The sequence below is a fragment of the Parasteatoda tepidariorum genome, chromosome 9 (genome assembly GCF_982258835.1).
Source record: "Parasteatoda tepidariorum strain Cologne lab strain chromosome 9, Ptep-v5.0, whole genome shotgun sequence".
NCBI lineage: Eukaryota > Metazoa > Arthropoda > Arachnida > Araneae > Theridiidae > Parasteatoda > Parasteatoda tepidariorum.
In genome coordinates, this window is record NC_141763.1 from 72,002,461 (window position 1) to 72,028,163 (window position 25,703).

General features: G+C 29.9%; 1 protein-coding gene across 1 annotated transcript; it reads left to right on the forward strand.

The window, feature by feature from the left end:
- Positions 1 to 112: 112 nt before the first annotated feature.
- LOC107446886 (E3 ubiquitin-protein ligase RNF103) lies at positions 113 to 13,921 on the forward strand. Its single transcript, XM_016061665.4, has 4 exons — positions 113 to 506; positions 622 to 901; positions 7,737 to 7,989; positions 11,071 to 13,921. Exons 2-4 carry the CDS (start codon positions 667 to 669, stop codon positions 12,575 to 12,577), a joined length of 1,995 nt encoding a protein of 664 aa, XP_015917151.3. The 5' UTR covers positions 113 to 506; positions 622 to 666; the 3' UTR covers positions 12,578 to 13,921.
- Positions 13,922 to 25,703: the final 11,782 nt, after the last annotated feature.

Genomic DNA, 25,703 nt, shown 5'->3' on the forward strand with positions numbered 1-25,703 from the left:
TATTTTCTGTTGTGGTAAATTAGTAAATAGTTTAAAATAAAAATTATTGAGAAATATCGTCGGCTAAAAAGTGTTTACTTTCGTTTTCAAAACCCTGAGTTTAATTGAAATTAAAGGATAAAAATCGAATTTCTTTATTCATAAGAACTTTAAAACGGAACTTCAATTATTTATTATATAATTCTACTCTCATCAGAACTAACCTAAAAAATAAAAGATTAAAACTCATGATAAAAGTTGTGCAACATGATGCCTGTAGGCTGTATTTGTATTATTATTTACACTACATTAGCTGACTTACGTCAGGGCTTCTTTATTCAAAGGGCTGCATTTGTATCAAACTTTCTTAAATGTTTGATTAATGCCAAGCCCCTTTGAGTTAATATGGTTTAAAATAGCTGAATTTTTATTTCTTTTTTCTAAGAACTGTTCTTAAATTATCCAAACAGGAAAAGGATAATTCAATAACTTCCGCTATTTTTTTATGTAAACAAAGGAATCAACAGGCAAGTTATAATTGCTCGTATTCGTTCCATTATATTTTCACATCTTTTTCAAAAATTAAAACAATAAATATTTTTAAATTTCACGATCGTTAACATTTTTCTTTTTTCTTAATAGGTGATTTCTGATGCTAATTTTGAAAATTGAGTTACGAGCCTTACTATGTGGTTAAAATTGTTATTGTTGACTCTGTATTTCGTTTTTTTATTCGTCTTGTGTCGAATGTTGGAAGCTTTCTCCTGGTATAATGATACAGGATCATTAGTTACATCTTTTGTTGTTTTGGATCCGATTTCATTGAGTGTGAAGAAGTTGAAAGAGCTACTGGATAACCGAGGCGTGAGTTATTCTGGAGTATTTGAAAAGCCAGAATTAGTGGAACTGGTGAAGTCTTCAGGTTACATTTTTACTAAATTATTATTTTTCATTTCAACATATGCTCATTACATGTTTTTATATGTTAGATAATTAAAAATGTTGATAAACATTCTGTAGATTTGTAACGAAACAGATGGTAACCTTGAGGGTAAAAATTGATTACCAGGATCTCATTATGTTATAGGAAGAAGCAACATTTACTCCTGGCTCCCAAATTTTAAGAGTCCCACATTGTAGTTTTAAAGATAATAATATAAGGTTTTTGAGATTTTAAATTTATGCTTTCTTGGGGATTGTAACTTGCTAATTCAGTAAACTTTTGTAATACTCCAAAATTGGTCTTTATAATTAAAAAAAGCATTGAAATTAATGGAGAATATGTGCTAATGCTTATGTTTATTACTGTGAAAAAGTAGTTACAATGCATTTCTATTTTAATCTAAAGTTTTTGCATTCATTAATAATGGTGCACAAAATCTTGTGCATAGAGACAATGCAGTGATCAAATTCTCTGTTGTTGGGTTGACGCAAATCATGCAATCTAACAAAGTAGTCATTTTATTATTGAACTACAGAAGAACATTCATGACAGGATAACATGCAAAGCGAGAGTAATGAAAAACATTCAACTAAGTTTTACAAATGTATCAGTTACTGGACATGCACAGTGTTAGGCTCCATCGAGATTCGGCTCCATACTTAGTAATCTGCCCGGGTCCTCTGCTTGTTTTTATCTTAGTAATATCAGGGGTCTGTCTAGGTTTTTCTGAGAGGTACCTATTTTGTGAAAATTTAGACATAATTTGTGAAAAATTAAAAATTATATAAAAAAATCAACACAAAAATATGGTAAAAATATGAATTTATCGTGTCTTAAGAGTTACAAAAATAAAATTTTAAGAAAAGTATTTTGTGAAACTACCGTTTTTCCTAAAATTGAATTTGTGAAGGTACCGCTAAACGGTAGTAAATTCGGCCTGGACAGACCCCTGAATATCTTAACATTTTTAAAGCTTTGAGGTTAACAAATTTTCCTCTCATATATATTGCAATAGATGTGTGACTTTTTATGAAAATATACCTGTATTGTACTGTTCTTTCCAGGGTTCGCCAAGTGGGCCCACTTTGAAAAAACCCGCCCGGGTTTTATTGGGCGGGCCCACCTTGAAAAAACCCACTTGGAACGATAAGTGGGTTTTTTCAAAAAAACTTTTTTTTTTTTTTTTACTAAAACTTATTGTTTCGCATTTACTTTTATATAATTTATTGTGCAGCATAAATTTGTCAAATAGAGTTGCATGATTTATATGATTAAGTTTTTAATATTAGTAAAGTAAAAGAAACTCGAATCTTCATATAATTTTATAGTAGGTACCTACTATTGAAAACTTCAAGTGGGTTTTTTTCAAAAAGCAATATTTTAATGATATTAAATGAAATAAAAATTTAAATAATATACTCTGAAAAGATCAATTTTTCAAATATTGTTGCATGCTTTATATATTAATAAACAGGTTATTATTATTTATTCATATGTTTAAAAAAATTGAAAAGAAACAATTTTTTTCTTTTTTTACCAAGTGATACATTAACAAAATTAAACAGTTTTATTTTCTGGCTTTAAAAAAAAAAAAAATGCTGAAACTTTTTATCAGAGAACTTTTTAAAATTATTTATCTAAAAATGAAATCGCTTTCCTAGGGTTAATTACTTGAAAACAAATGGGACAAGTAACTGATACTCTTTATAATTATACGTAGTTTTAATTTCACTTTCTATTAACCTTATTATAAAAACATGTAAGACCATTAAATATTCATTTCAGTTTTTTATTTAACTCAAGTCAGATGAAATTTTAGTTTTTACTGATTATAAATATTTACTGATTATAATTTTATAATAGGTAATATCCATATGTTTAATAAATATAATAAATAAATGTGTGTAAAAACAAAAAGATTAATAAACTTGTTCCTTTTATATTACTGCATTTATATTTTATAATTCCTTATTTAAAAAATTATGTAACGTAATGTACTTAACAATAAAGAAGATTCAAATATGTAGTGATAATGCGTTATTTAAACTTAATATAAAATACATATAACCAGGGTTCCCCAAGAACACCACTTTGGAAAGCCCACTTTGAAAAAACCCACTTGGTGTTTTTTTTCACTAATTGTTTTTTTTTTTTAATTTGGTTCAAAAATCTATCATTGGACACATCGTTGAAGTTAACAAATATTTTAGAAATGTGCATCAAGCACATGGATGGGCAAATGAAAAAAAACTGCTTGATGACCAAATGATACTAGGTGGAATTCATATTGTGAGCACGTAAAAACTTTTGCCAATAATTACCATAAATATGAAGAGATTGTTCTTGAACATCAAAATGAATCTAATAATGATATGTTGGGCTTTACCATAATAAATAATGTTGGGCTTTACCAATAAACTATCAATTGGGAAAAACAGATATCAATTGTTTCTTAAGCTTTAAAAAAGCTTCAATCAGAAAACATTTCAATTTCAGAAACTGTTGAAATATGAATTAACTTACTATCGTTTGATGAATTAGAACTCCATAAACATTTTGTAAAAAGATTCAATCAGGCTGTTCAGCCACATCATTTATTAGCATATGCATCCTGGATCTCGAAACAAGGGGACAATTTTTAAATGATGAACAAGACCAATTAGCAGAAAACTGTCTTTCTAAGCATCATCCAGAATTTCTGCCACGTGTTATGGCATTCAAAATTTCCGATCCTGAATACTTTCCAAAATCAATGATGCTTGACACTGTTATTCAACAGTTTTCATCAAAAAATAGTGGAAAATTATGGCAAAAAAAAAGTAAATAAAATTCATTGCTTCCACAAAGTTTCTGTCAATTCTTTTTTATTTGCACTCAGCACCAGCATCCTCTGTCTCTATCGAAAGACGCTTTTCAACTTTCGGTTTGGTGCAGAGTGACCTTCGAAATAGATTAGGAATAGATAAAGCTACAAAACTCGTAAAAGTGTATCACCATCTAAGAGAGAAATGTAGACACTTTGAATCTGTTGTTGTATGATAATAATAATAAGGGAAAAAATGGACCTTTTTTTTAAGTTAACTCTTAACATCTGCTGACAATTTTTAACGATTTGGAGAAAGTTTATCACAATTAAAAAACAGTTAAAAATTAAAATATTACTTTTAAGATTTTTTAAATATTATTAAGATTTCATTTGAATACAATTTATTTCGTTTCTTTTAATCATGTTTAAAAATATTGAGAGCAAACAAAAAAAATTTTCTATTAAGTGATACATTAAACAACAATAAACAAATTTAAAGTTTTATTTTCTGATTTTAAAAATAAGCTATAATTTTTTATATATGCTTTTTAGTGTATGTATTTTAAGAGTAATTTGTCTTTTGAAACTATAAAGTTAAAATGTATCTAAAAATGCATATATTTATCTAAATATTTGAAAAAAGGGGCAAGTAACTGATACTCTTTATAATTATACGTAATTTTAATTTCACTTTCTATTAATCGTATTATAAAAACATGGAAGACCATTAAATATTTATTCCAGTTTAATTTTAATACAGGTGAAAGTCAGATGAAATTTCAGTGTTTACTTATACAACTCTATTTAATGAATAAAAATATTTTCACAGTGAAATTTATGAGCACTAAATGAAAAAACCCAATTTTCCCCGGGTTTTTTCAAATAAAACCCAATTTTCCCCGGGTTTTTTCAATAAAACCCAGGCGGGTTGGGTTTTTTCAAAAACCCCCGGGTTTTTTCAAACCCTGTTCTTTCTCCACAAAGGCTCAAACTCTTAGGGTATTGTTCATGAATGTGTTGCTAAAACACTTAGGTACTTTGGTTAATAAAAGGTAGCAGAGATAAATATTGCTTACCTTTGCTTTGTGCATGTTAACTTGTCTGTCTTCACTTTATTCTTCAATAGTGCAAGTTCTTAGTGACATACTCAAGGATTAATAATTCAGTCTAAAGTTCAGATTGCCTTTTAATACGAGTTTATTATTAATTAAGCATAATAAGTATCAACAATGTAAGTGGGTGAGCTAGTGTTCTTCAGATGAAGGATAGACGAGTAGTGAAGTGAAAGTTATATATTGCATAGTTCAACAGCACTATTAAGTGGCTAAATTAATAAACATTGTATTTTAAGATTAGTAATAAAATATCTAGTTTTATAACGCACTTCCTTAATCTTACAAGTTTTATTTTGAAAGGGAATACTCTTATTTTTAAGTAACAAGCATTCTGCTTTAAAATGATAATTTTTTTTTTTTTTTGACAATATGTACAAAATTTATTTCCAATCTTTCCTTTATTAATTTTTGAACATTGCACTTTTAAAAGCCTTTGAAGAGGAAAAACTATTCGATGCGTCTGCTTCGATTCTTCACCTATATTCATCTACAAGTTTTGATTTAATATATTCAGGAATAAGTTCTTCTGGCTTAGCTTCGAGAGCGGTTATTAGATTTTCATAGTCATGGGTAGACTACGCAGCAATAAAGCTAAAATGTGAGAATTAGAAATATTTTCATTAATTGCTTTCAGTCTATCAACAATTTCCAAAATTGACTCAATATGCTTTTGCATGTCATCCCCTCACTAACTTTAATGCTGTATAATTTTCTCGGTAAATATAATTTACTTTAGATAAATTTGTACGTTCATTAGCAGTTTTGAATTTCTCCCATGTGGTTTTTGTACTTGTTTCGTAGTTTACGTGTATAATTTGACTGTCATCTATTCTATATATAAATCTATTATGAACGCGCGTGTTCGTCTGTTTTTATCCATTTGGTGCTTGGCGTTTCGGGAGTTTTTTTTTCTGTACCCATGTTTTACTGTATTTATATTTGATTATTAAAGCAGACAAATTAAAAATGTTTAAATTAGGTTTGATATACTGAACACTTGACATAATTTTTTTATATTTTATGACACTACATTTATTAAAATTTATATTTCTTAATAAAATGTGATTCTTGAAAGTAAGAATTTGTTTGACTTCGAACTTTTGTTTTAAATATGATAGGCAATTGCTAAAAGTAAGTAGAAAAAATTAAAAATGAAAATAAATTTGTAATACATAATAGATTTGTTTTTAAAAAAAAGTTTCGTTACATGAAATGACATGTATTGTACACCAATCTCTAACCTCCATTATGTGTAATAACATGTATTTCTGACATGTCATGTATAAACATTACATGTCATAAATATTAATAGAAGTGCATTGTACACACATTGGAATCAAAAGTGCTTAAAATTTTATAACAGTCAGTGAGATTTCATTTGTGAAGGGAATGCACTGGTACACCAATCTATAATATCTATTACATGTTATAAATACATATAATAACATGTATTTATGACAAGTAATTTATAAAAATTACATGTCAGAAATTGTAACAGAAGTTTGCTTAAAATCTCAAAACAATCAGTAGGATTTGATTTCTGGTGGAAGTGCATTGGTACGTAACTCTATAATCACCAACTTAAATATTTAATTATAAAAAATACATTTAATCAACAAACGAGTTTGTTTTTATACTATTATAAGTCTAAATTATATGGGTTCTATAACTTTCCAGCATCAAGTTATTCAAAGATTTTTTAGGAAATACTGCAGGTTGGCCTACATGGCAGGGAAAAGTCAAAAAACTTTATTAATTTGGAGAAATCAAGGTAATTTATTCAAATAATCTTAAAATATAACCTTCATTATTTGTACCTGTTCCCACCTACTGAATTGCCTACTTCTTGTTCTTGGAATAAATTAGAAAAGCACTGGATTAATCATAGGGGTTATGAGTTTTTGTGTCAAAGTTTTCCTCATTTTGTAATTTTTTTTTAGTGTCTTCCCTACTTATCAGGTCAAAATTATGCAATCATTTTGGTCTTTGTACTGATGCACAAATCTTCCAGTTTTATAAAAGGCTTTATATTTATTATTTAATTACTTGATTACTCATTAGTTATTCAGTTGCTAATTTCAGTTATTAATTGTTTGTCTTAAGAATCATTTACAAATCATTTGACTTTATTTTTTCCCTATGAAACTATTTGACCAACATGCATATCTGCCAAGTCTCCTGTTTTTTAACAAAGACTTCTGTATTTTACGACTATCTCTTGTTTACCCGTGTATTCACAAATTTCTCCATACTTCTTAAAGAAATTTAAACAAAAAAAAAAAAAAAAAAAATGGCGATGAAATATTCATTCACGGCAAACATATTTCTCTTATTCCTCAACTGATAGTGATATTGCCAGTACTGCAGTATGTTGAGTGTTAATTGTTTAAGTTAAGTAATTATAAATATTGGTTTTAAAAATTTTTCTTTAGATTAAGATGTATATATGTATATTTTACTTTGGCTAAATGTAAGTGCTTATATTTCCAATTTTGAATTTCTCTTTTCGACTTACATGATTATGCATGATGTATCAAAATTTTATTTTATTAAATATATTTTTAACCTCATACATCTTAATACATCTTAATCTAAAGATACATCTTAATCTTTATATACATCTTAATCTAAAGAAAAATTTTTTCTTTAGATTAAGATGTATATATGTATATTTTACTTTGGCTAAATGTAAGTGCTTATATTTCCAATTTTAAATTTCTCTTTTTGACTTACATGATGTATCAAAATTTTATTTTATTAAATATATTTTTAACCGAGAGCACTAGTCTTTAAAAACTTTATCGATGTAATATTTTTTAAATTATTACCAAAAATTAAGTGTTTTTTCGTATCAATTCTTTTTTTTTAAAACAATATGTACATTTTTTTTTAGGTCAAGTGACTAAGGAGGAGTTGATTGATGCCTTGTTTCCTTCCAAAGCTGCTCCCGAAACCACACATTTCACATGTGGCTCACATTTCTATGAAGAAGTGGAGGACACTAAAGATAGTGCCTGGTTAGTCCAAGTTGATGTTGATGGAGCAGAGTCAACTCTTCTCTCGGAAAAATCTTGGGAAGAAATTAGACAAACAGCTGGGAATTTTGGAGTGAGAAGTGGAGTTTTTAAATGCTCCCTAGATAGAAGGTTTGTTATTTTAGAGCAAAATGTAACCTGTTCTTTTTCCATGTAAATGTAACCATGCTTTAACCTCACTCTGGGGTAAAGTGGTTATATCAAAATATGTTCCTTTAAATGCATTACTGTAAGCAAACAATCAAACTAAACACATAAATTATGCTTCATATTTAATCTATATGAATTCAATGTATATGTTACCGTTAAAGTATATGATGCAGTTATTTCATAGAATACCTAGTTATTCCATGAAATAACTGATCGTGTCCAATAAAGTGTGTAATATGTTATTAATTTGACACTTCAACTTGTTATTCTATGAAATAACTAGGTATTCTATAAATTAACTAATGAGAATCAGTTAAAGTGTAAAATAAACAATTTATCTAAAATGAAATAACTAGGTATTCTATAAATAAACTAATGATAGACAATTAAAATGAAAAGGAAGCAATTTATCTGATTTATGCAGCGTATAAATGGTATTTATGGAAACGTACCATAAAATCATTTGTTACAACAAGGATTACTAAAATGACACTTGGAATTACAAAGAACATTATTTATAAAACAAAAAAAATTTTTGTTGACACACTGGGTTTTACACGAAAATTTTTTTAATCCCTGACCAGTACCTAAACTTTGAGCTGTAGCAACCGACTGGAGCGATATTTCTACATCCGGTACTTCTTCGATTTTAATTAATTTTTGTTCGCAGACACTGAACTGGGATCGGGAATATAATTGTTTTATGCGGCCGTTTCTTGTACCCAATTGGAAAAATCATTCTTCAGTTATTTTTATGATGATAGCTAAAATAGATTTGGCATCACCTTTTCCTCTGTCAACTTCAGGCACTGGGATATGGACGGTAAACCCCACAGAGGCTTCAGAATGAGATTTATGCGACATTAATTTAATCTTTTTCGCTTGAATTTCTAAACATTTTTTAGACTTTTCTCTTTCTCTTTGAACATTAAGTTCATTATAACACAATTTTCAGATTTTCTGCTCAACTTCATCTTCTGAAACATAATCTTCCAAACAGGATATATGGACAGGCTCCATACATTTGAAGCAAACTATATCTTCACTGCATTCTTTTAAACAGACAACACATACTTTCGTAATGGGATTATTTAATACTGTTTGTTCAACTACTTTTTCATTATCAGGTTGAGAAGAAACATTCATTGCAGTCAAAGTATTTTGTAATTGATCTTCGTCGACCAACGAATTAAGTGCTTCCTTCGGAATGGCAGTTCTTGACAGTCCAACTCTAGCTGCGCAACCAAGCATAGCCTCGTAGGGAGACCTTTTAATACCAGAATGGAACACTCTGTTCTTCATAAACTGGATAAATTTTAACCCGTAAGTTGACTGGTTGTCTTGCATCCAAGTTGTCAACATATTTTCTGTGTCCTGATTGGCTCTCTCAACACTGCCTTGGCTTTGGCTATGTCTTGGTTTGCCATGCACGATCTTAAGCTCTGGCCAAGTTACTTTTAAGTCATCAATAAGTTTGTTACAAAATTCTCTTCCATTGTCCGACTGCAATATACGTGGGGCTCCAAACAACAGGAATATATCAAGCAACTGTCCTGCAACTTCTTCTGCTCTCTTTGTTTGAAGAGGTCTTGAAACCACAAACTTTGTAAGGTGATCTTGATAAACTAAAATAAATTTATAGTTTCCATCAGGTTGTGATTGAAAATCTATGAGATCAGCCAGACATCTTGAATTCATATGTGAAAAAATCATGGGCTTATCAACAACACCTTTTCCTCCCGCTTTGCGTTTTTGTTGACAAGATTCACAAAAATTCAGGAAAATCTTAATATGATTTTGCGTAATATTTTTGTAACGACGATTAAGTTCTTTATCATTCGGTCTCAACCACCGTGCCCAATAGATAAATGAGTTTCGTACAAAATGTCAAACAAAGAATCACTTAAGCAATAAAACATTACATCTGGTGTTGCATTTGTTACTGGGACTATAAATTTTTCTACTCCTTGAACTTCAAGGACATCGTAATGTTGAAGTAACCAATAATCATGTGGCACTTTCTTATCTGATGTTTTTTATTTCTTTACATCAGCTATCAAACTTAATAATTTTTCACGGGTGAGCAAAGAACTGTTCTCTTTCACATCACACTTATTTAGTAAAGATTCAAACTAAACGTTTCATTCATTGCAGCTTTTTTTTCGTTATCACTTAAAGAATTAATTGTTCAAGGCATTTTAAGGTCTTAAAAATAACTGCACTTTAACGTAAGCAAACTAAATTAACATAATAACAAATGACTAAGTTAATGTATCTCAATACCTGATATGTTTAAACTGTATTTGACAAACAGCAGCTGGCACTGTATGTGTAAGCAATCAATTAACTGGAATGAACTGGCGCCAACATGCTAAACAAGTTCTCTCCCTATGGCCTGGAATTAGGTTCATAAATGCAGTAGAGGTGGAAGGTAAATGTATTTGTCGTGCGAGATATATGATATAGATTATTTTACACTTTAATGGGCTGCAGATCGTTATTCTATGAAATAACTAGTTAAACCATGAAATACAAGAGAGTTTTACACTTTAACGGACACGATCAGTTATTTCATGGAATAACTAGGTATTCTATAAAATAACGGATTTCATACTTTAACGGTAACATGTATAAAATGATCAAAATATTTGGTAAAATTAGTTTCATGGCTGGTTTTAGAACCTTTTTTTTTTTTAAAGAAAAGCTTGATTTTATGCCCACTGGACCCTACTTTGAGTAAACCATGCAGTTTGAAATGCTAAAAAAGTTTATTAAGAGACTGACAAATTATGACAGGATTGTGCAATAGAGAAGTTATCCTGCAACAATTGGTTTTCATTTTGATATTTTGAAAATATTTTTCAGCGTTTAAAACTTCATGGTTTGGCCTAATTTTACTTTTCGTTAAACTTGAAATTTTTAAATACCAATAGAGAGGAAAGAGAGTTTGCCATGAAAAGTTATTTCCACAGTGTAACGTCCTCTTAATGGCTTTCATTACAAAACATCGTATTGATTCATGTTTTCTGTCTCTCCTGTTAGATTGTGCCATCGTAAAGGTTGGACTACTTCCAGACTCATTTTAGCTTTACCACGTGGTCATAAAGCCAAAGAAGATGTCATTCTTCACAACCATCTACTACCTTCCACGCCTTCATCCATTCTTCATTGGGTACGCAAACATCTCGCTTCACGTGTTCATGAAATACAAACAAATGAGGAATTGGACAAATGGCTAACTTATCCAGATGGTAAAAATTCCGAGATTCGAATTCTGTTTTTCTCTCTGTTGAAATCATGTCCCATGTTCCTTTCTGCAATGGCCATTAAATTCAATGGCCGTGTTAAGATTGGGACTGTGGATGTGACTACAGTAAAATCTTATAAAAGATTTTTAAAATCCGAAGATATTCCAGCATATGTTGTTATAACTCCAGAGAAGACTTCTTCCTATGGAGCACGCCGAGGAGAGTGTTACAATTCCAAATCTTTGGAACTTTATTTGAGGACTTTTGTTCCAGAAATGAACGATGTCTTCCTTTGGTCGTTGCTGTTGGTGAATGTTCTTGCAGCTTTTGAATTGTTTTATATGAACTGTTCTTTCTGGAAACATTTCATCCTTTATGCTGTGTGTGTAGTGAAATACAACTGTGCACTGTTCTTGCTGTGGCTTTTAATTTTGGCCTTATACCGATTCCCCGTTACGATGACCCTTACAGAAATTTCTCTGAAGTGTTTGAGAATTGTTAGTGGGTCCAGTGTGGGTGCCATTTTGAGGAATGATTATAAATGTTTTTATTCTAACCCTTTTTTGCTATTTACATTCGCATTTTTTGCCAGTGTATCTGGATACTTCTTGAAAAAATTTAAATGGTTACAACTGGTGGAGGAAGATACAATATTCTCTTCTTTTCAATCTCTGGCAGCTTCTCGGAGAACCGTGTCTTTCCAAGAAATCGATTTGGAAATAGACATGGATCTTTTCGTAGAGCGGTTGTCTGTCCCAAACTTGTATATTCAACCTGTGATATTGATGGATTATATAAAATATCTACCCATGTGGAAATACGAGGGATGGTGCGACGCTGACGATGAACTCGAGCGAAGAAGAGATGTATTATTTTCTAGTGATGATGAGAGTGTAAAAATTTCAAACAAACCCCCAGTGCCTGAAATTAAGACATATACCTCGGATGGTATCAATTCCATTGATGTATCAATCTCAGACAATGTATCTAGTCAGACGCAGTGTGATGTGAATGCCGGTGTTGTTCTTCAATCCAGACCTACAATACACTCAGAACTTGAATCTTCCAGATCTATATTACAGAAACCTAGAGCTCCAGATGGAATGCTTGAATTGCGTGAATGTTCTATTTGCTTAGAAAATTATCGATATTCAGAATGTCTTTGCGGATTACCTTGTGGTCACAATTTTCACATGAACTGCATTATGGTCTGGCTTACACGTGATAATCATTGTTGTCCAATTTGTCGCAGGCCTTCCTACAAACCTAGAAATGCAATGTATCATCAGCATTCTCAATGATTTAAAATGAAAACTAAAGTGAGTTTTCGGCTTCTGTGAAAATATGAATAACAAGGAGATATTTTTTGAATCTAAGTTTAAATAGTTTTTTATCTCCAGAGTTATACTTTAATTGCTATGTATTTTTAAAATCCTTTAGAATATTTATAGAATAGCATAATAATTTTACTACGTGTAATTTAAATTTTGTAAAATGTAACTACTTTGTTTCTTTATTGTTTTAATCTTTTTTTCCTAATAAATATAAAAAAATAAGTCTAAACCGAACTTAGATTATTTTTTATTTGTTAAATTAATAATGCCTTTTTCTTAAATTTTATTTTCCTGCAAATTTCTAGAATATTTATTTTTTGTAATTCTTTTATTTAACAGAAAGTGCATGCATAAATTTCCAAAAATTTTAACCACCTAAAAACGTTGAACTTAAAAGACTAACAAAATAATTTTGCTTATTGTAGTTTATTTATTTTTATTTAATGATGTTAAAAATGTATTAAATTAAATTTTAACATTTTAAGAAGAGAATATAATTGTTTGTATTTGGTCACTCATTTAGTGTCACTTTTATAATGTATGACATTCTGTTTGTAGATTTCTGTCGCAAAATTAGCCTTGCCGAAAATAATTAGAGATATTAATATTGTAAATGTATATTTTGTAACGTTATTGCTTAATGAGACGCATACTGTTGTGTAATTACATTCCTTATAGTATGTTGTTTATTGCTGTTACATTATCTTATTTTGATATACCTAAATCTCTCTTTTATTTTATTGTAAATCTTTATTTTCTTTGTTAATGTGGATGCTTAAAAATTTATATAAAATAAACACATAAGCGAATTTTGAAATTGTTTGCTTAGCTAATTATAATTAATAGTTTGATTAATAAATTGTTTTTTATTAGATTATTTGATTAAAAAAAGTTACTAATTTATAATATATATTTTGAGTTTTTAGTAATGTACAAATTTAATTTATATTAACCTTTCTTTTCAGCAATGTAACATTAAATTTTAACTGTGACTACAACATTTAATAAGCCTGATTGCAGTTTAGAACCATGTTTTAAGTATTTCATTTGAATTTTTCTAAAGCATTCTCTTTTAACTGTGAAAATTGCAATTAAATGTATGCTAGAAATAACTCTGAAATTTAGTTAAACATTTAACTGTTAACCAACCCTGAACTCAGTTTTGATTACAGCCTTATTATGGTTTTCATTGCTTTCAAGCATAGTAATTGGAAAGAGCTAAAAATTACAAAATTAAATTTCATGTTTTAAACAATTCAGTTTAAAATTATAAAATATTTATTTTATCTTTAAAAGAAGATATGAGGAAAAAAAAAAGCTATTTTATTACTAACCAGAATAATGTGGTATTTTCTTTCAGTAGGGAACATGTATCACACAAGCAAATTAGTTAAATAAAATACCATATATCCTTGTGTATAAGTTGACTTTTCAAACCCCACGCTTACACAAGAAATTGTGATGCATTATAAACAATGAAATAGAAATGAATAACGCAGTATCATGTTGAGCAGTTATGTTTTCATTATAAAGAGAAAATATTAGCTTTTTGCACTGTTATTGTACTATGACTATGCATTTTGTGATGTCATATACAAAAGTTAAACCTGATTGGTTAATGCATCTTTATTTGCGGGTAGACTTGAAAATTTAAAATTTCAGGTACTAGCCAGTGATCTGTAGATTCCAGTGACTTGGTAGTCACTTATTCCTCAAACCTAATGAGTTAGTGACCGATATCAATTAGTTTTTTTCATTAAATGACCACGTTTTGCGAATTTTATTTTTAGAAACATTTCATATTAGAAATAATCTAAGGCCATAAAAAGTTAATTTAACAATCAAAATAATATGATTATGTGACAAAATTTAGTTAAACGTACTGAAGAACTTAATGTAAAAATATTTGTGGAGGCAAAATATATTTAGTTACTTTACAACTTTGTTTGAAGAACATGAATCTTTTCACCCGAAATTAATGGATTCTAAAGGATCAAAATTTTGAATAGGGACTTTTTAATGAAAACTATGTTTTCCAGAATCTCTTTCTACATTGATGTACTTTTATCACTAAACGATTTTTTAAAAAAAAGTTACGGGAAAAAGGTTGTTTATTTAAGTCGCCTTTTTTTCTTGTTTACTTGCCATGTGGTTAGTGGTTATTTTCAGATCTATTTGAGGGTAAATGTATCATATGCAGAGAGAATCGTGAGAAATATTTTCAACTTGACAAAATTTTGTAAACTTATTAAGATTTTTTTTAATTTTAGAAATTTACAAGTTTTTAATTTTTTTAGTTGATTAAAAATAACTCTTAAGAAGCCATTAAAATATTTAATAGTTTAGTAGTTTACATTAAAGCAAATAGGAATTTCTTTTTTCAAGATACCACTTTAAAATTTTGAGATATGGCAGGGTAGAGTTTTTATAAAAATATATTTTATTTGAAAAAATGATAAATTGACAGGGTCACAAATATTTTTAAATGATTTATATTTTCTTAGTGTTACCGTTTTTAAAATTTTTTTAGACATTTGAAAACCCTATAAGACGCATGTGTTTCTCCCTTGTCAGCAAATCACAAATATTTATGTATGAAAATCACATCTTTCCCTTGTTTTTCACCATCACTTTGACTGTAGTAATATAATTTTAAGATTAAATTCAAGTTGATGTAACTTTGCATGAAACAAAATTTACATTTTGACTCTTTGATGCAGATTTTTTATTGAACATATTTTTCACACTTTTTTCATTATTTTGTATTAGTTTAGGTCAAATTAAGTAAAAAATATTATATTTAGCGGTTTAATAATTTATGGTTATGAAATGCGGCATGAACCACTTGTCTTTTCTGCGTTGAAAGTGAAATCTTCCAAACAATAATTTTTCAAATTTGCACTTATTTTCATTTATTTAGATCTGAGAAAAACAGTTAATCTTCATTAAAATTTCTTTAATTTACGAAATCAGATATTGATAAAGTTTTCATGAATGAGGAAAACAATTTCAAACTACTAATTTTTTTTATATTTTAGTACAAATATAATTCTGATAATCTAATAGATTTTTTTAAGGTAATTATTAGACTGTTTTTTATAATTAAAAAGTGCCAAAACGTATTTTTACTTCTAATTAGAGTATCAGAAAAAAAAACATTTAAAAGATTCACTGATGTCCCATCTGCATCAAAGAGTTAATATATTTTATTAAATTTTTAATAAAATAATCTTTAAACATCACTTTCTTTCTTTTTTCTTTTTTTTTCTTTCTTTTTTTTTTTTTTGCTTTTCTAGTCGTCTTGACTTTTAAAGCCTTTAGAAGAAATTGGTTTTAAATTTTTCTTCTTCTCCAAATTAAACTTTTTGTTTGTTTTAGATTTGCAATTTTTCAAAGTGAAATTTTTTTCCTAAGTGTAATTTTTTACTACAGTTACAAATAAATCAAAGATGATACAGTTAAAAATAAATTAATGATTTATCCAAGCATTGCTCATACATCATTTTCTTGTCAGCAAAAATAATCAAACCTTCTCACCCCTCAGGTGCTTAGATAAAATTTGTAGGACCCCTAAAATAAGAGATATGTTTCAAGCATCTGAAATTAATTATAATTAGTGCATAAGAAAAAATTTATAAAAGAGACACTGATGTCCCATCTGCATCAAACAGTTAATTTATTTATTAAATTTTGAATAAAATAATCTTTAAACATCTTTTTTTTTTTGCTTTTGTAGTCAAAAGTCTTGACCCTTGAAGAAATGTTTTTTTTTTTTTCAATTCCCCCCCCCTCTCCAAATTAAGCTTTAGTTTTAGATTTGCAATTTTTCAAAGTGTAATTTTTTTCTTCATCTAAAAATGAATCAAAAGTAAGGAGACTTACCATTTTACGCGAGCATTGCTCATACCTTTCTCATTTTGTCAGCAAAAATAATCAAATCTTCTCACCCCTTAGTTTGCTTACATAAAATTTGTTCGACCCCTAAAATAAGAGATATATTTCAAGTTTCTAAAATTTAACTACAGAAATTCAATTATGCTTTAAAATTTTCATAAGTCATAGAAAAACTAGAAGAAAAAAAAGCTGTTTCTATTTTGAAAATTTAATAAGAGTTTTTAAATCGAGTTGAATTTTGATGCTTTTTCTGCTACCAAATGTAAAAGAAAGCCTTGAAATAGGTGACCTCTTTTGAATAAATTTTTCTTAATTTTTTTTTTTTTTATAGAATGCATTTTTCATTTAATTTCATTCTGGTTTTGGAAAAAATTGTTTTTACATTACAAAATTACTTTTAATGTAAAAAGGTATTTTATTTGTTATAATTTTTATTAACATTTATAATTTAAAATGAGAAATGTATTTTATAGCCCTTCTCATTTGTTGTTATTGCATTTTTTGCTAGAAAAAAAAAATTCCATATTACAATAACTGTGATAATTGCATAGCTCTGCTGAGCTTCAAATTGTAAATAATTTTGTCTTTCTTCTTGTTGGATTTATTATGATTAAATTGATATCTAAACAAGACATTTTCCAAACTGATATATCATATAGATTCTTTTCATTTTGAAAGTTGTAAAACTTGTTAATTTGAAATAGTTTTAGTAAAACTTGTTAATTTGAAATAGTTTTAGTAAAACTTGTTAATTTGAATTTTATGTCACAAATTACATAAATAATATTGTGTTTATTGTATTTAGAACATATGAAGGGTGGTAAGTTTCTTCCATAGCGGTATAAACCGTGGTAAAAAACCGCCCTAGCAGAAATTGGTTTCTTCATATTCAAGTGGAAGAATATGTTTTTATTAAGAAAAATTATAAAATAATTTTTAAAATTTTTTTTAATTGCAATCCAATATTAATAAAATAGTAATAATTTCTAAGAAAATTTTTCAGTAAAGGAAAACTAAAAAACCAACCATCAGATAGAAAAATAAATGTATTGATTTTTTAAGAAATTAAAATAGCTGTATCTCTTCAATATTTTAAAAAATTGAGTTTAATGAAACTTAATTTTTTTTAATTATATAAAGAACTGTTAAAATATCATAATCAAATTTTGCTATTGCTTTTAAATTAACTAATTACCTACTAAACATAAACACTACTGCAAATCACATATTGATATTCACAATTGCAAATAGCTTGTTAATTTTTAAAATCAAAAGCAGTTAAGTATGAATACTCAATCTTACTCTTATATAATATGATACATTTAAAATTTCTGCATAATTCTTAAATAAATTTGTATGAAAATATTTTTTATTTCAGAAAAGTAGATATGGTACCATATTAATTTTACAATATTAACGCTAGGTATATTAATTTTAATATTAGTGAAACTACTATATTAATTTTAATCTGTTTAAATTTAAGCTATTCTTCTAATATTAATTGCAAAACAACTGTATTCATCATTTTTAGTTTCTTCCATTTCATGCAGTCTGTCCCATTTCGTATAGTTTCTTCTAGTATTTTCCAGTTTTTTGAAAGAAATAGGTTTCTTCTGGATAAAATGCCAACCCTGTTACATAATACCATTATTGTAAACTTATTTTATGTTTTTAATGAAAATATTGTTTGAAACTTATCTATAATTCAATGATACATGTTGATTACATCCTATACTGTACTGCATGAGTTCTACAAATTTGTACGAGAATATTTCATATAACTTACGATGCAATTTTTAAACATAATTTGAATTGCAGCAAGGCCTCAGTTATTTAAAGTATTTGGGACCGGTTCTATTTTGATTGATCGAAATTTTAGGATTACAGAGGAAACAATAAATTTTTAATCTCACACACACTTAAAAGATTTTGCTTAGCTTGAGGTATTCAGATTAAAGAGGTTCAGATAATCAAGTTTTAACTGTAATATGAATTATTTCTGAAATCTGATTCCAAACATAAGTATTTCAATCATTATTTTTTACAGATGTAATTTTTTTTTATTGCAAATTAAGAGTAAATATTATTTTCACATAGCTGCCAACTCTACTTGAGTTTACCAATTTCTCCCGGTCTACTGGTTTGATTCTCCTGGTTTTTGTACATTTTAGAAAATTCCCTAAAACTGAGTAAGTTATCCTAAAAAAAAAATTTCTATTGAAATAGAACTTTTGTACAGATTATTGCTTGCTTGCTAGAATATTTAAATAAGTACTGATGTGTAATGAAGTGAACCTCATTTATAGAAATCAGTGCAAAACTTTTTTTGTTCTATAATGTTCAATTTATTTTTATTCAGAACTCTCTTTCTAAATTAATTAAAAACATATTTTAACTATCTTTGAGAAATTAAATGCCAATAATATTCGAAATTATGAGTAAGCATAATACATAACATTTCAAGTATGTGTAATGTCAATCATAACTGGAAAATATTGCAGTTTTTCTGTTTTGATGACTATGAATATCCCTAAAATTCCCTATGTGTAAAATATTTAGTACATTATGCAACAATTACCATGAAATTTATATTATTTACGTAAAATCTACTGTTTTTTTTTCCTATCCATGTTGGCAGCTATGTTTTCAGATTAAAAAAATTCAGGTAATTGAGGTTTTACTGTAATTTGAATTATTTCAGAAGTCTACTATAGCAAACATTAAATTTTAAATTTTTATTTTCTAAAGACGCTTTTTTATTGCTAATTTTGCATAAACAGTTAATTTACTTAAATATAATTGCTGATTTAGTTATTTTTAAATTTCCTATTTTGTGCTCTATCATTTTGCTTAAACCTTAAAATAAATTTGAAATTTAATTTCTTTTTCATTATATGCATTTTGAGGTTTAGTCCGCCTTTTTTTCAACGTGAAAAGGAAGTAAGTCTTTTTAAAACTATTTCCTCCAATTAGTCTTTCTTATTCTACTAAAATTATAAGAATATTTTTATTAAACATAAATTATTAGTCTTACAGTAAACTAAGAATTGAAATAAATAAAATATGCAATTTTGGCAAGAAACTATATCTAGCCACGAAAAAGGACAATCAAATATTTTTGAAACATATATCAATCTTTGTTATTATACTGTATGAAATTTTCCTTATTATATATCAACTATTTACTTTGTTGAATTTTGTTGGATTTGCAATTATGTGTCCCAAAGATATCTTGTTATGTTTTTATTATTGTTTTGAAAATGCCAATGTTTTGTAATTAACATTATGTTTTTTTCTCTCCTTTTGTAACCTTGTAAAAGGTCGAAATAATGTGTCACAGTAATTAAATTGTATTCATACGTAGTTTCAATTGGTTGAAATGGATTCTTTAAAAAAAAAAAAAAAAAAAAAAAACGGAACTATACTTGAATTAAAAATTAGTTAAGAAAACGAAAAATTTAAGAAAAATCAGACCTCAAATTAGATGTTCTGTAGTACATGAAAAATTTATGCTCAGCATTTTTATCTTAGAGATATTTTAATATTATTATTCAGGGTGTGTAGAGTTCTTAAAAAGTGCTTATTTTCGATCTTTAAAAGCCCTTAAAGGTGATTTTTTCATTGGGTGTTTTTAAAAAGTGCTTAATTTTCCTTTTCGGAAATGAGATTTTTTTCTTTACCATGTCGATTTTCGCCATGTATTATCCAAAAGCGTGCTTTTCACAATTCATTTAACCACAATTTATTTCTGCGTCCCGTCGTCCATAGTTCATGAAAGCGCCTATGTAATACTTTTGGGTCCGCATGTGCATATACTGAGCTGGGTTCGGTGAGATTCTTACACTCTCATATGCAATACTGCTGAATTTTGTAGGATATTCTCAATTTCAGACTTCATTTTCCACCCTCTGATATCGAACCAAAAAACCTCTTGATCTTTTTATAATGGCTAATATAATCAAGAAAAAAGTTCTTTGTCAGAAACTGGTTATATTATCTTGATCATGTAAAGTCTGAAAATTATTATGCATTTTGTTAATGTACACAGTGCTTACAAATATTTTTTGAGTGCTTAAAAGGTGCTTATTTTTTGTTAAAAGATTTGGCTATGCACTCTGTTATAATTCAAAAAATTTAGTAAGAAACTGAGCAATAACATGCAGAAGTATGTAGATGCCTGGGGTGATTCCTCAATTAGATGAACTTAAAAAGTGGGTGTAATAATGCAATCTCTGGTGAACAAAAAAGTATCCCATTAAATCAAAAAGAAAAAAAACATTGGAAAGACACGTATACTTCATTATATATGTATACTATATACAATATATATTCTTTTATCCATGTATATACATGGATAAAAGAATATATATTCGTGAAATTCATTTTGATGTTAATGTATGGGAAAGTTTTTATTCTTAAATTTAAAAAAAAAATTCAATTTTAATTATGTTTTACTTCATTATTAAATTTGTTTAAAAAATCATAATTTTTTCTGTAACAAAATATATTTTGTTTCAGCCAAGTATTTACCGTAATTTAAAAAATAAACATTGGATTTGTAGTCACTTGGTTGGAAAATCAAACATGCGATTCGTTTTCTTTCGATTTATGAAACAAACATCATGATTCGTTTTTACGTAATTCAAAAAATAAAAATCGGGATTCGTATTCAGTTCGATTCAAATCCGATTCGATGCAATGAAATTCAAAACATATTATTGTAACAGTTAAAAGTGTTCACACATATAATTAAAAAATAAAATTAATTTTTCCGAATCTATTTTATTTTTTTTTTATTACTCAAGAATAATCCAAATCAGATCTATTGGCTATCGAAATGGGCTACAGGTGGCGCAGAGCAGAACTCATTATATATGGCTACACTTTGCATGCTTCCATCATTAGCGTGTGGACAATCATAGGAGAAGGAACTGTGGTGGTTCAGGGGATCAAGCGTTCCCCTTCCGATGAGTTCAGCTGGGTTCGAATCCCAGCGATGGCTGGTCGATACGACATCCACACCCGGTCACAGTGCTGATTTGAAATATCCTCAGTAATAAACGGATCAGGGGTTAGAGTCCCCTTGTCATCATTCTAACCGTGGGAGGCTTTCGTGGTTTTCATCTCCATGTAACGCAAATGCGGATTAGTTTCATCAAGAAATCCTTCATGAAGGCAAATTTCTCCCAATACTTGATCATGGAGTTCCTTCGTCTTCTGTGGATTCAAAATTACAAGGCTACGGAGTTGAACGTTAGTAGACGAAAACCCAAAATTGAGTCGACTGTTCAACGACGGTAATAAAATGAAGTCATAGAAAGTTGTCGAGATAGCCTGATTGATAGGGCGTATTCGAGTGTTGCGATCGTGATTATTGTTCGTCTTAAGTATTAAACTTTAAGCATTCTAAACTAAAATGGTTTAACTGAGCTAAAAGTAGCCGATCATTATTATTTTTTTTTTTTTAACTTTGTAAACTTGCTTACTGACAATTATATTTTAATCGTTATAACTGTTGCTGAAAAACTCTGCTATATGTCATCAACTAAGTAAATGTTGTTTCACAATTATATTCTTAACTACTTATTTTGAATTAGTCCCAAGACAGTACTATATAAAGTACTTATACTGACATACAACTTGAAATCGAAGACTATGACTTCAAAAGACGAATGTACAATCGATGCATCGAAAAAAAAATCTTTCGAAGTATTTTCGGTGGTGTCTGAATTAACGGACTACGAAAGAGAAGATTCAACCATGAACTTTACCGGCTTTATAAACAACATGACATTATGAAATATATCAAAATTCAATAGGTGAATGAGGCTGGTCATCTAGAGCGGTCATCGGATGAAGTACATCTAAAAGGATTTTTATGACTATGCCATTTGGGAATCTATTAAGGGGACGATCTAAACTCCGATGGTCCGATTCTGTAGATAGGGATTTCTACATACAGAACTGTAAAAGCTGCATGACCATTGCTGAGAAAGGGTCACCCTGGGCTGTTACGCCAATGATGATGATTATATGTCAAATGATATATTTTTTAAACTGTCTAAACTACTAATTAGTAATTATTTTTATGAAGATGGTTCTGCATTTGGTATTAGTTATTAATTTTTAAAAAAAATCATTACTGCAAATGTGGATGTTTTTTTTTAAATATCCGTCGTTGAACAACCGACGCAATTTTTGGTTTACGACTACTAATGTTCAACTTTGTAGCCTTGTAATTTTGAACCAATCCAGAAGACAAGGATACCCAGAGGTTTTGATTTGTTACAGGAACACAGAGGATTTTGCGACTCGACAGATTTAACGTGCATCAGTCAACATTTTACTACACGGGGAGTCTTCGGCCGGCGGGGATCGAACCCACGAACTCTTGGACATGCGCCCATTGCCCTACCAACCAGCTATCTCGGCCTAAATGTGGATGGTTAACCGTGTAAAGCTAAAAATAAATGATTCTGCTGGTCGTAAGATTAAGTTACTACTTCCGATTGTTTTTTACGCCTAAGAAAATACTTCGCCTAATATTTGCTCTGAAAATATAAACAAAAGCCGGTTCTGTTTTTTCCCTTTCTCAAATATGCTATAGGTAATAGAACCGATTAAAATCGTTTCTTGCTTTGGAAATCACCTTACTTATGTGACAAACATAATCATTCAAACCGAAACAAATAACTGACTCCGTCCCATTTGCGTTGTGTATTAATTTACTTTTAATCAAATAGTAGCACAATTTTTCCTAGAGGAGAAAAGGTCTTCGCTGGGTTTACCATTATTGAGAAATCCAATCCTTCAGTAGTCCGAAGATTGCGACATCTTTCTAATCATCACCTCCACTGCTCAGTTTATGTTTGTTTTTTTTGAGACTACTAAAGTGATCCACGCGATGGCCTTCTTCGTCTTACGAGATTTTGGTAGTTATAGTTAATTTTACGTCGCACTAGAGCTGCACGATGGGCTATTGGCGACGGTCTGGGAAACACCCCTGAGGATGATCCGAAGACATGCCATCACAATTTTGATCCTCTGCAGAGGGGATGGCACCCCCGCTTCGGTAGCCCGATGACCTGCACGCTAAGTCAAGCACTTTACGGTAGAACAGTTTAACGAGGACCAATACCGCACACCCTCGGTCCCTACGCAGACTGACCGTAGCCAGTGATGCTTGACTTCGGTGATCTGCTGGGAACCGTGTCTTAACGATCAGTCCACTGCGGGACGGTTTTCGGTAGGAGTGAGTGTTCTACAAAAAGTCGAGTTCAACAGCACGCACAAAAAGTGTTCTTTAATGAAAACTTTAATCGGTAACAAAAAAGGAATTGAAAAGTTGAAACAATTCGGTCCTGTATCTGGAGGTTTGTGTCTTCAATGACAGAACAGATTGTCAAATCAAAGACTGAAACATGCATTTAAGACTACGGGGGCAACTTAACCTGCCACCTCCATGTTTTAGAGTGTTAGGAAAATGACAACTCTTTTGCTTTTTATCATTGGTGCTACTTACTCCCCACACGCTGTAAAGCGAGGAGGTAGCTGGTCCGAATCCCATTGTAACCTTGAATTGATTTTTGTGCTGTTTATTGTTCAATTTAGCAAGACTGTAAAAGTCGTTCTTTGCATTGAGCTCACAAAAGTTACACATGTGCGTGCAAAATATGTTTATACCATGATGGGAACCTCCCTAGTCTAGCGATTTAAGATATCTGCTAAACGTCGCTTAGGGTAGAGGTAGCGGGTTCGAATTTCGCCGTAAACCTCGATATATCTTAGTGATGTCGTTCTCTTACTTGTGCTGCATGTTCTTTAACTTGAAAAATGCTTACAAATCGTATTTTGTAATGAGTACACTAGCTCGCATATGTATTTTATTTTATTTTGTAACCATCGTTGGGTTTTGTAACCCAATTTTGGGATTACGACTACTAATGTTCAAGTCTTTTAATTTTGAACCCAGTCTAAAGACAAAGGAACTCTTGGATCAAGTATCGGGAGAAAATTTTGACTTAGTGGAGGACTTTTTAGATGGAACTAACTCGCATTTGCGTAACAAGTAGAGGAAAACCACAAACCCTCCCACGATTTGCTTGCCGACAAGGGGACTATAACCCATGATCCCGTCTACCACTAAGGATATTTTAAGCCAGCACCGTAGTCGGGAGCGAAATTCGTATCGACCAGCTATCAATGGGATTCGAACCCGGGTTATCTTATTGAGAGGCGCGTGCTCTAGTCCTTGAGCCACCCCGACTTATCTTGCATAAGTATGTGTAACGTTAAATAACATGATGCACCAGCGTTATAGTTGATTCTTTTGGGATTTTCCTGGTCGAGCGGTATTGTCTACCAAACACTCTTTAGCGTGGAGGTGGCGGGTTCGAATACCACAGTAGTCCAAGATGTATCTTCGTGCTGTCCCTCTCTGAATTGTATTACATGTCTTTCTGCTTGACAAGTGCTTAAAAGCCGCACTTATGAAATTAAGAGCACAAGCCTGCATCTATGGGTACCAAATAAAAATCAATCGTTCTTTAATTGTGTTGTTTGAAGAAATTTATTGAATGTTAGACCATAAAGTTTATAAGTTAATAATACCCGATACTTTTTCATTCAGATTCACAATAATCAAACGCTACTTTAATATATATACGTCCCGCAGTGGACTGGTCGTTAAGACACGGTTCCCAGCAGATCACCGAAGTCAAGCATCACTGGCTGCGGTTAGTGTGCGGGTGGGTGACCACTTGTATTAGTCTGCGTTATGACCGAGGGTGTGCGATATTGGTCCTCGTTAAACTGTGCTACCGTAAAGTGCTCGACTTCGCGTGCAGGTCGTCGGGCTACCGAAGCGGGGGATGCCATCCCCTCTGCAGAGGATCAAAATTATGATGGCATGTCTTCGGATCATCCTCAGGGATGTTTCCCAGACCGTCGCCAATAGCCCATTGTGCAGCTCAAGTCAACAACAACAACCGAATTGATTCTGCACAGACGAAATGGTAAATACACATAACCTAAATATTTTCTTGTCATCATACCAAAATAACTTTGGTTTATTCTTGAAAAAGCAGATTTGGATTAATAAATAAATAGAAACTTACTATTTTGACAAGGATTTCTTTTTTCCTTGGAATTTCACTTTAAGTTCCTTGCAATCTAGAGTTTCTGAGAATTTTTCTCTCGC

Coding starts and splice junctions, on each gene's coding strand:
- LOC107446886 (XM_016061665.4), top strand. CDS start 667: ATGTGGTTAAAATTGTTATTGTTGACTCTGTATTTCGTTTTTTTATTC. Junction 902..7,736: donor GGAACTGGTGAAGTCTTCAG/GTTACATTTTTA, acceptor ATTTTTTTTTAG/GTCAAGTGACTAAGGAGGAG. Junction 7,990..11,070: donor AAATGCTCCCTAGATAGAAG/GTTTGTTATTTT, acceptor CTCTCCTGTTAG/ATTGTGCCATCGTAAAGGTT.